Below are 12018 nucleotides of genomic sequence, written 5' to 3'. Positions count from 1 at the left end.
GTAACCGTTACATCTCCTGCCCTCTTTCCCGAGCCGCAGCAGAACAGCTACTTCAGTTTTCAGCTCGCCTTCTGGATTCCGGGTTACTGTTTTTCTCTCCAAAGACCACCCAATCTTTCGCTCAGAAATAAGCTTTACACCTCTGTTTCGTATCTGGGTCTTTGTTATTTTCTCTAAACTCTCTCTTTCTCTTTGTACAATGGAGCCAGCCAAAATTGACTGGAACATAATAGAGTCGGTGTTTGTTGAAGATCAAGTTTATGAGAATATCAATGCACCCAAATGGGTCGATTTGTTGGCTCCTGATGAAGTCCATGTTGATGATGAAGCCTGGTTTTGCAGACCCGGTAAAGTTTTTTTTTTTTCTTTCTTTCTTTCTTTCTTTAATTTGCATTGAAATGTATGTCTTTCTGTGCTTGAGTAATGGCTCTGTTGAATTGAATTGGTTTGGTTTTTTGCTGTTTCAGATTGTAAGCATCCAAAGACAGCTAAAGATTTCTTTCAAACGCCACCAAGTTCAAAGGTTTTAATCTCTATAATAGTTAGGTGAATGTTGTTCTTTCATTGTTTTCTCATTATTTTTGTTGGTTTTGGTGAAGATTTCAAGATCAATTGAAAGACTTCGACTTGGAGAGAGGAATCAACGGTACCAATTTAAGCTCACAGAGTTCAGATTCTTATTAATCAAAGTAAAAAATTCACTCTTTTTTATGTTTATTTGGGTTCAGAGATGCTAGGTTGAAGAGAAGAGGACAAAGTGAAACATCGTTAGACATTGAAAATCAGAACCCAAATTCAGCAACACCCCGGAATCAATTTAAGTCTTTGAAAGCTGCTTTCAAATCAAGCAGTGAAAAGAACAATAAACAGATCAATGACACTTCACGAAATGAAGAAGTGTTGCCAAGACTAAAAGCCACACTTTCAGCAAGGAACTTGTTTGCGGGCAGAGACATATTCAATCACATTACTGAGTTTTGCAATGAGATGAAGAGGCTTGCAACGAGACCGAGGGAGAGGGAGAATGCAGAGAAGTTGAATGAGAAGAAGGGTCAGGAGGGTGAGAAGGTCGCCGGTGAAATTGAGGTTTCTTATGAGGTTTTAGGTGAGTTGCAGGAGAGGGAGAAGGAGAGGAAGCCATTGCTTGAGGTGGTGGATAAAGAGAAATCTGAAGGTTCTGAGATGGGAAGTGCTAAGGACAAGCAAAGGAGGAAGAAGTAAGTTCCTGTATTACGACCCTTATATGCTGACGTTTTTCATAGCTAGGGAAAAAGATTATTGAGCCATCTGATTGATCACAATTCTGCTTTAGATTGTAGAGACCATTAAGTTGACCTCTATATCTGACTGAAAGGTTGATTGATATCTAACTTGTGCAGAAGATTTGATGAGACAGAAAACATCCCAGTCCCTTTGAATTCGGAGAATGTGAAGAACAAAGGAGAGGAGCGTTTATTGCAAATCAAAACTAATCCTCCCTCTCCTCAATGCTTCTCTGCCATTCGTACTGCAGCAAAAACCACCCCTTCAAAGTCTTCTGCATACAGGTCGATGGTATGTAACTAGCTACTTCATTATGTTTCAAGTGGAGCGCCAAACATTATATAGTTTATAATAGAAGAGAGATGATATTGTGAATATAGATTTGCTTGATGTTACACTAAAGTGATGATATTGTGAGCAGGAGAGAAGAATCCTGCAAGAAGTGGAGCGAGACAAGAAGGCAAAAGATGGAGCTGTAGATAAAGGGAGAAGTGTTTCAATTGTTGAGGGAAGAGAAGCAAGAGCTCTGGATGTATTTTGGTTCATGAAGCCCTGCACACTATCTGGCTGAAATGTTTGGTTGAACAGTATGCCAGTGACACAATTCATTCTTTAGTTTTCTACTCTGAAACAATTCTATTCTTTATTCATTGATTCATTTGCATTTGTAAAAGAAACTGTAATTAAGTATGAATTAATTGTACTGAAATCCATTCAAACTGAATAAAATTTGTTTGTACTTCTTCATCTCCATTTCTGTGGACTGTGGCGTAAAACCAAGGCAATTACATGAAAGAAGTTCCACTATTCTTGATGATGATCATCAGTTTAATTCGCATGATATGAATCAGTGGATCAATTGTCAAGCCATACAGAAGGTGGAGAAAAACATGGAGAAAAAGAAGAACTTCATGCTCATTTAAGTAGATGAACTTCCATCAAATACAATCAAGCACCTTTGATGCTGAATTCAAACTAACAAAGGAAAGGCGATGATTGACTATTATTATTATCATTATTATTTTGGTAACCATGAACTTTGGACTGTTACTACCGCTTTTAGTTAAGAGTTATTTTTCAATCTAGTCTAACTTGAACCATCCCGAGTAATTTGGGCTTTAAAATCAAAGCCTGTTTTTAGATAATTTTGAAGCCACAGTTTTTGGATTTTGTAGTTCTGTTTGGAAACTCTTTCTAAGCACTTTCCTAATATTAGTATATGTATACACAAAGGAAAGGCTTCGTTGAGAAAATTCAGAACCCATTTTAGACAGAAAACAAACAACACAGATAGACCGCCATCAGCCTTAATTTAGCCCCTATCTTGTCAAATATAAAACAAAAAGCCTCCACACCAATTTCTGGTCATGCTCATCATCAACATTAACAGAAACTTGTCCAATTCCGCCATCCAATCAGATGATTCTGAACATAAAAAATAATCCATCTTTCACATGGCAATGAAGTATTTGCATATGGCAAAAGCCTTAACATCAAAGACAAAAAAGAGAAACTTCATTTCAAAATGAAACAAAGCCAGAATTGTATCTTCATTGTTCTGTTATGTACATAGATTAAACAAGTTCTATGTAACAGAATGCTGAAGATTTCACCAAACGGTGAAGAAAAGACTTACAACTCATACATTGACATTTTTGAACCGGCAATAACTAATAACATTGAAAAAACACCATAGGGCGGCAACAACAACAAAACCCAGACAGAACAGGAAGAAGAAGAGAAGTGAAAAAAGCTAACTCATGGGAAGAACAGAGGGAACAAGAAAAAAAAAGAAACTAAGCAAGAGAAAATAATTGTTCCCATTTATACAAACCAGGACCCGATTGACTCTAATCTAAGCGCCAGTTGCAGAGCATACAGTCCAAGATCCTAGACCAGACGAAACGCGCCTGTGGGTTGAGTCTCCTGGTATACGTTGTAGACTCTCTTGCATAATCCTCCATGGTCTCCACAAAAAGATTCAGGCTTCTCACAGGAGGAAGATAGAGAGTCAAAGGGACGACAGAGAAAGCCACTGTAAAGAAAAGCTGCAACATAGTGAATGTTGGTGCCGGTGGGCAGAAGAAGTCAGCCAAGAGAAGAAAAGATGGAAGAAGGAGAAGACAGAGAAGGGATACGTTCTAGAAAGAAATCCAAAGAACGACAGAGACAGAGTTTCCTTCACGTTTCTAAGTAAGACTGGCAGGTAAGACTGTTGAAAGCTAGTTGGTGGCTGTTAATGGCTTCTCTACGGAGATTATTCTGTTATTTACATTGAGGCTAAGATAGAATTGCCAACTGTTTATACCGTTTTTATGGATTTTCCATTTCTGGATACTCGCTTCCATTTCAGATATCAGATATTTGCAAGTTTAATTGCTTTCTAATACTTAATTTTTTTTTTGTTCATAAGTCAGATATTTGCAATTTTAATTGCTTTCGATTCTAATAGATATTTATTTTCCTATTTTTCATATTTGGATCCTAATTACCATTTCAGGCATCAGATATTTTCAAATTTAATTGCTTTCTAATAGATATTTTTTTCCCACCTATATATTATACTAATAGTAGATCCATAATATTTCCCACTCACGGTTTGATGAAATGACTCCATCCATGTTTTCAATAAAACTTAAAAAGAAATATTTGAATCAGGTTTCTTTAAGCTTAAGTATAAAAATTCAATATTTTTTAGTTTAAATTTTAGTTTAAACTTTAGAGATATACTGTTTGTCAAATTTGTGAGGTCAAAAAATTTAATACGAATCAACTAAAATATTTTTTTAATCAATATATTTCAAAATCATTCGATAAGAACTTAAATTAAATTTGAATTCAGTTCCTCTTAAACAAGTCAAGGTTAAACATTTTTTAGACGAACTCAAGCTTAGACGAGTTCAATTCGATTAAGTTAGAATCTAGTTTAATAAAAATATATGTATATACTTTAAGTATATAATTAGGTACACATATAATATTTTATAATATGATTAAAAAATTTTAAATTAAAGACAACACATAATTATACAAGGAAATATTTTTATGTATTTAATTATGTATCTAAAAGTGTATATATATATATATATATATATATATATATATATAAAGTATTGTTCCAATATTTTAGACTTAGACTGAATGTTAACTCAGTCAAAATATCAAATTATAGATCAATTAATCTAATCAATTAGTTAAATAAGTAATACATTAATAAGATAATTAAAATTTTAAAACGATGTTTAGTGATATAATATCATGATATTAACATGAACATAATAATAATATCAATGAAAGTGTTAAATTAATTTTAATTTGATAATTAAATTAGGATTCAATATTATTTATCTATTTAAACTATAAATCAATCTTATTTAATAATTAAAATTTATTTTAATTATACTCAAAATCAAATGAGACACCCATTTTTGATTGGGCACTTGAGCCAATTAGTTCGTTTTAAGTTTTAGAAAAGTGATAGGTGCTCAGTTTTAATGTTTTAACGTGGGGAATTGATGATGTAAAATATACTAAATATTTGTGAGGTGAACACTTGTGAGAAGATGAATGGTAAAGGGTTGAATTTCAAAGGCAACAATTCATTTGATGGCAAAGCATAGACTGTTTTGAGGGCTCCAGAAAACAGCCAGCCATTGATGATGATGGTTCAAAATTATCTTGGGTTTCTGGTAGAATCTTTGATTAACGGGGTAAACTTGACAAAATCCACTATTAGTTTTAATTATTAAAAAAATATTAGATTCAAACGATAAGAGATTTATAAAAAAATAAGAATAACTTCTAATTTAAATGTTTAACTTAAGTTTGAGAATTCATTCAGATTATTATATTGAAACATTTTTTTTTTTTAAAGTTTTTCTTTTTCTAGGTAACTCTTTATTTCTTCTAACAAATTTTTTTTTAATTTCTAATGTTATTGTTCATCATTCAGGCCATTTAAATTAATCATTCCAGATTTAAATTATGCTACATTTTATTATTTTGAGATTGAGTCAAATTTGATTTGAAGCCACCCTACCATCAACGTTAAGCTATTTATACTGAAAACAAAACACTCCTTTGGGTCCATTTAAGAGGGTTGGGCCACCGTACTGAAGCTCCCCTGGGCCGCTTTGAGTGAAGATCTTAGCCACTAGGGTGGAAGCGGGCTGGGCTATTTGAGCTGCTTAGGTCCATCGAGCCGCTGAGATGATAAAATCCAATTTTCACTGACTGCGCTTGGCCCACTGGAGAATTTGCTTGATAGAACTCCACGTGTCGAATGCTAGATACGATCTTACGAAAGATCCAAGTGCTGGAGCTACACTCTAAAATTCGCTGCCTTCCTCTGTCTCAGCGTTTTCATATTCGCAAAAAATACCAAACGGAGGAGATTAGGGTTTCTTTCTTCAACTTGGGAAAATGGCAACGGCTGGGCGTGTTAGATCGAGCCTGTCTCTCTTCAGCAAAGTCATCAAATCCGAATCTGTCGCTTCTCGGCGATCCATCCTTCACCCGCAGGTAAAAAATTGCAACACAGAAAGTGTTTTCATTGTCTTCGAATCTGATCTTACGAATTGATATCTTAGTTCCTATTTCACGTTTAGTCGCCTAGAATAAAACTAGGAAAAATTATGGTAAATAATTTGTTTTCTTGATTGTTGAATTGCTGTGTAATTTTGGTGCATTGTATTCTTACAGTTGTCCAAGAATTTTGCAACGGCCTCTGGGCAAAAGGAAGAGAAAGTTAAGGTTAGTGATGAAGTATAAACTCAGTTGTTCTCTGTGTGTTGTGTTTATTAGGGATAGAAAAAGAACATTTTTGGTAGGAGTTCCGTTTGTTGTGAAGTTTAATTCTTGATAAGTTCTGATTTACAAATTTGTATCGGAAATGAATTCGGTTGTTGTCAGGAACATTAGGGTATTTCGTATGTTAGGTCAACCCTGTGAACAAGTTTATTAATATACATATAAGTGGGAAATGTGGAGTTTGGCTATTAGTAATCTGTTTCATTTGTGTCCTTTTATTGGTTGTTTATATTTTAGGTGCCTGTTGCCTTGTTTGGGGGATCTGGAAACTATGCCTCTGCATTATTCCTTGCAGCAGTGAAAGCTAATTCTCTTGAGAAAGTTGAGACTGAGCTTCTTGAACTTGCTGAGGCTTCAAAGAGAGCTCCTACATTTTTTCAGTTCATGAAGGATTTGGCTGTGCCTGCAGATACAAGAGTTAAGGCCATTAATGATATCTGCACTCAAGCTAAATTTTCAGAGATTACAAAGAACTTATTGGGTATGTTGTAACTAATTTGATTTTTGAAAATTTGAAAATTTTCCCCAGTGACATCAGCCTGCATTGGTTTTTTTTTTTCATTTAAACTACAGTACAATAGTGATTAATTTTTTTGATAGGTTTTTCAATTTAGTTGTTTTGAGCCTGCTCTTCTGTAGTATGTTGATTTCCTTTTTCTTTTTGTTGGAATTTTCTTGTGAAAGTCTGTATGTTGCTGGTGGCTGTATAACTTAATATTGGTACGGTAAATTTATATGCTCTGATTTGATTTTAACTTATGGTTACTTAGATGGCACGTCAGTTCAATTATCTGCAGATCCCATTAAAGCTTCGAATTCTTCAAACCTGTATCATTTGGTAGACTTTTACCTATTAGTTTCCTGCAACAACTTGGTTTCCACTTCATTGGTTTGGTAGTCAGTGAAGACGGAAATTTTGGGCTTGACTCTAGTTTGAGAAAGTTTAAGGGATCATCTTTGGCGTGATTAGAGTGTTGTTGTTCCTAATTTAGTTTGAGGCTGTGCATTTATCCACCAGGTTGAGTTCGGTGGTTAAGACATATGGCTTCCAATCAAGAATTAGGAATTCAAACTCAATGAATTCGTAAGAGAAGTTGGTGAATTTCAAAGTGAACGAATAATAATAATGAAAAGAAGGCTATCACACTTACCAGACCTCCCATCATTACTTGCGTTTTTATTCAATAGCATTATTTTGATTTTATTTGTTAGTTTTCTAATATTGACTATATTTGTTTTTTTGAATAATGGTAGATGTGTAGTGTATATGGCATTAATTAAATATTAGAAAGTTAATAGATTATGTCAATGATTTATTAAAATTTCCTACCAGTTGTATTGGCTGAGAATGAGAGGTTGAGATACTTAGACAGCATTGCGAAGAGATTTGTGGAGTTGACTATGGCACATAAGGGAGAAGTGAAAGTAATTGTCACGACTGTCATTGTAAGTTTACTCCATCAGTTTTGAAATTTTCTATTGGAAAGAGTCACTTGTTATATCACTTGTACAGAGCACTTGTATTTATTTTTAGTATATATAGAAATTGATGGTTAATTGATAATTTGTATTAAGCAAATGTATGGTAGCAGTATCGTAATGAGTTTTCATGCGTATACTTGTTTATTGTGCATTCACTATTCTTAGACTTGATGATTTGTGGGAATTCTACTGTAATTCAGACATTTCTCTTTAATCTGTGAGACATATTTGGCTTCTTTCCCTAGAGATTGTGATTTCTTTATGCAAGTAATGCTTTTATGAGCTTGATGTTTACTTTGACCTCTGCTGTGTACTGTTGTATACATCTTCTGTCACCCAATATTAGGTGGACCTTATCATGACAATGTCTTATATTGTTCATGACATCCAATAACGTTTTTGCTTGCATTGAGAAACTTCCTAACATGTTTAAAGCTATCATTACTCCTAATTTTCCCCTTCTCAACTGTCATAATTTTCTGCCAGCCTCTCCCTCCAGAGGAGGAGAAAGATTTGAAGGAAACACTGCAAGATATACTTGGACAAGGGAAGAAGGTTAAAGTTGAGCAAAAGGTACATTTTATAACCCATGAATAAAATTGCTTGTATTTCATTTCAGAATCCAGTTAACGGGGGAAGAGTATCTAAATTTCTCTTATACATGCCAGATTGACCCAAGCATTCTTGGTGGACTCGTGGTTGAATTTGGGCAGAAGGTGTTCGACATGTCCATTAAGACTAGGGCTCGACAAATGGAGAGGTTCCTTCGTGAACCTATTAACTTTGGCATCATCTAAGGTGCCAGTCACCCAAGCCCTAGTTTTTCAAGTTACTTTGCATAATTTGGGATGCTCCAAGTAGAAAAAGAAGTATCTATATTCTTGTTTGCTTCTGTTTGATCATGCTCTGCCTTTTCATGTGATGGAATGCATCCATTGGAAAATAAAAGTTACTTTGCTTTTCACATTGCTTTAAAGCAAACACATCTATTAGACCTCATTTTTTCTTTTTGTGGTTCTCTGTTTATGGATCATGATCATAATTGGTTTAAATACTATTTCTTGCGCATGAACAGAATCTTGTACATGGTTTGCATTTGTTCTTTTGGATTTTAAGAGCAGATACTTGGACACTAACTCACCAGTTGGAGATAGATGTTTCTGCTTGCTTTCATCTTATTAGTTGTTAATTATTGGCAGATTTGTATGTAATCATGTTGCCACCAAGCTTGAGATGGGAATATTAGAGCCTTTCAAGATAATCTTCTGTCGGCATTAATTTAAATGGTTTATCCCCAACAATGGAATAGACTATAATATGAAGTCAATCTGAAGTACGTTGTTTTGCTGGGCATATGAGAAACTATGGGAAGCTCTACATGATAGTTGGGTATTTTTAAAAGTGAAGCTAGGCGGAAATGTTCAATCTGGCCAAAAAGATAGGGGCAGCGTACGCTTATATTGACCTTTTAAATGCAATCGTTTTGCTGAGCTTTCCGATGTGACTGTCGTATAATGGAAGCAAGGCTAATTGTCTCGTTTGTGCATAGAATGCTGATATAAGGTATTCATGCATTATTGTCTGGTACATGCATTATATTCATGAAATTTCTAATATTTTTAGCCAAAATTAGGACTAGATTCAAGTTGGGTGGAGTGCGAACAATGTTCAACCTAAAATCAGTTTAAATGTATAGAAACCAGTGCAAGATCCGGTAGAGATAGCTAAGCTGAGATTCAAAGTCAATTGGGAAACAATTTTAACTTTGGATTTAATCTGAATTGGTTTAAAATCAATTAATTTGGATTGAATCCAACCCTAATGCATATGACCACATCACTGACATTGCATGTAGAGAAAATTTATTTGATTGTTCTTGACCATATCCATATTTCAAATAACAATTGCTTTATTTTAAAGGAATTTTCTTCAACTGTTTAACCTTTCATCACCCATCTTTCATGCTAATTTGATAGCGTTATAACTTTTGATGCCATTATTTCTTGAATCAGGTTGCTTCTCTTCTTCTAGTCCTGGCCAAATCTAGTACATATGAGTAGATTGATTCATTTACAATCTACTCATATAATTGATTCATTTACAATGTACAAATCTAGTACATATGAGTAACAACTTTCAAGTCCTAGTTGTATTTTCTTGTCTTTTCAACCAAGTTTTATGTTGCTTTGTTCAGCCTCAGCCACCATAACTCCCCCGAGGGACACCTGTTAATATTCAGTCACAATGCTTTTGAAGCTTTTTGAGTAACTTGAGAGTTTCCCACTCTCTTTTCCCCCATATAATCGCAGACTGTTGACTGTCTCGATCACACTTCATGTTAATTTATAGCACTTAACCCCCAACGTATATGAGTATGAATAAGAAACAATTGCCAGCCTAAATTTAAAATAATCAACTGTATATTGGCTTGGTTAGATCTCCTCTTCAAAACCCTAACACAATAACTTTATTCATCCAAAGTATGAGGTTTTAAAAACAGAAATATCAGTAAACACATTTAGGATTTAAAAATATGACTCAATCATGTATATCTTATAATTTCTATATTTAATTCAATATTTTATGACTTGTGCAAAGATATTGTGGATTACTTGCCCTTTTTAGTAATTTGATGAAATGACTATCACCTTTCTAATATTACACATTTACTTAACCCAAAAAAAAAAAAAAGACTTGGAAATGCCCTGGAGAGTTTATTGCGGTGCGTTCCATATTTTTTTTATTTGAGAATTAAGAGTTGTCAGCCGGCATGTACAGGGAATTGAATTAGGTAAGGAAAAGGAATCTGAAAGAGACAGTGAAACTTGTGGGGTTATTTGATATATATTTATCTGATCAATTGTAGCAACAATTCGTAAATTGGATCTCGTACTGCAACTACATGATAATAATATTAATTAAAAAAAACACTTTTGTAACTGTAATTTTGAGTGAAAGCAATGCATGCTTCTGCAACAGGTTAGATTCAACCCTACGAGCTTTTGTTAGGTTGGGCTTCATCAGTTAATAATATTAGGGCTGACCAAGGGCTGGTTTGAGCTGGTTCAAATTGTTTTACAGTGTCATTAATACACAAGTAAGTCAATCTTGAATTGAGCTGAATCTCTAAGTTGTGAACACGAACCGAACTAGCTTGGATTGGATCTGTCAATAGCTAATATATGAGTAATACTTCATGTATTGACGAATACATACTAATGGATAGATTTATGTATGATAAATGTAATTGAATTATTTTGAACAAAAAAGTTAGTTCCCATTATTAGTCCGTGTTAATGCTCCTCCGTTAGTAAGCGTAGCATTACTCGGGTTTATATACTGAGAATTACCAGAAAAATTTTATTGGCTTTTATCTAGAACAGCACAGCTTAATATTACAACTTTCATTATGGAAAATGAAGTGTTCTGTAGGAAGAGAAAAGAAAAGAAAAGGGAGAAAAGGTTTAGCATATATCAGAATCTGAAAAGTTTTTGGAATGATGGAACAAACTGGCATGTAGATATTGGCAATCTTTTGAGGATAAATGGCAAAGGATCTAGTATATACAGTACGAAATTTGCAGACTGATATTAACAAGTCCTCTCTGCAATTAATATTACAGCAAAAATACTCACTGCAGCAGGACTTAAGTTTTATATTTTCTCTTTCGACAATCACAACGCCTCAGAAGTCTTTTTCGTTTGTATGAAGAAAGATTTCCCAGTTTCAGATGAATTGTATTCCAAGTAATATGATAAATCTACCGAGTAATATAATTGTATATTAATTAGTACCCGTTTATATTATATATTATTTTGACAGAATCATGGCTTCAGGGGAAAGAATGAAGTTCATTTTGATCAGGTCTGGTCCGATAGTTAATCGTTTTGCTTTTTCGTCGTTGTAATCTAAAATATTGTTTGTTCTAGAACACATAAGTTTTTTCTTTCTTTTTCTTTTTTTTTTTGGGTTGGGGTCTCACAAAGTCTAATTTTTGGATGTGAGAAAGACTTTTGTCCTCTCATGTATTCTCAACGTAAATTGCTTGAGAAGGCAAAGTTAAACTGTTAACTCCACCAACAGACAAACGTATAGAAAGTTTTCACGTTTGTCACCCGAAACAAAAGAAAAAAAAAAGATTCCCAAGGCCATGCCAATTAAAAACGTTGAACATTTTGTTATTAATGGAGAGAAGTTCAATGCACCAGACGTACTAATTGTGTACTGATCTCTCTCTAGGTTAATCCTTCAAAAACACGTGTGGTTTGTGAGAGATAGGGAGAGAAATGCTAGTATTATGTGAAGTGGAAGCAAAACTGCTCAGTCTGAAATTCATTTTGATTGATATGATGATTATCTTGTGAGTGAAGAAAAATGCATCGAAAAAGACAAGATAGAGTCAAAGACAAGAAGACCAATTTAACCATCTTTTCTCCTTTTTTAAGGAGCTCAAGGTCCCCCTC

The 12018-nt window shown here is 34.1% G+C and overlaps 2 protein-coding genes across 2 annotated transcripts; both read left to right on the top strand.

The window, feature by feature from the left end:
- On the top strand, nt 1-2010 carry LOC123212736. The gene is made up of 6 exons (XM_044631908.1): nt 1-347; nt 468-523; nt 600-646; nt 729-1217; nt 1380-1554; nt 1685-2010. Exons 1-6 carry the CDS (start codon nt 200-202, stop codon nt 1832-1834), a joined length of 1065 nt encoding a protein of 354 aa, XP_044487843.1. The 5' UTR covers nt 1-199; the 3' UTR covers nt 1835-2010.
- Nucleotides 2011-5589: 3579 nt separating this feature from the next.
- On the top strand, nt 5590-8626 carry LOC123214942 (ATP synthase subunit O, mitochondrial-like). Its single transcript, XM_044634971.1, has 6 exons — nt 5590-5784; nt 5965-6015; nt 6310-6553; nt 7406-7518; nt 8041-8127; nt 8223-8626. Exons 1-6 carry the CDS (start codon nt 5686-5688, stop codon nt 8349-8351), a joined length of 723 nt encoding a protein of 240 aa, XP_044490906.1. The 5' UTR covers nt 5590-5685; the 3' UTR covers nt 8352-8626.
- The last annotated feature ends 3392 nt before the right edge of the window (nt 8627-12018 follow it).

This window comes from Mangifera indica, chromosome 4 (genome assembly GCF_011075055.1).
Source record: "Mangifera indica cultivar Alphonso chromosome 4, CATAS_Mindica_2.1, whole genome shotgun sequence".
Lineage (NCBI taxonomy): Eukaryota > Viridiplantae > Streptophyta > Magnoliopsida > Sapindales > Anacardiaceae > Mangifera > Mangifera indica.
Note: the sequence above shows the minus strand (reverse complement) of the source record. Positions and strands in the feature narration are given on the sequence as shown.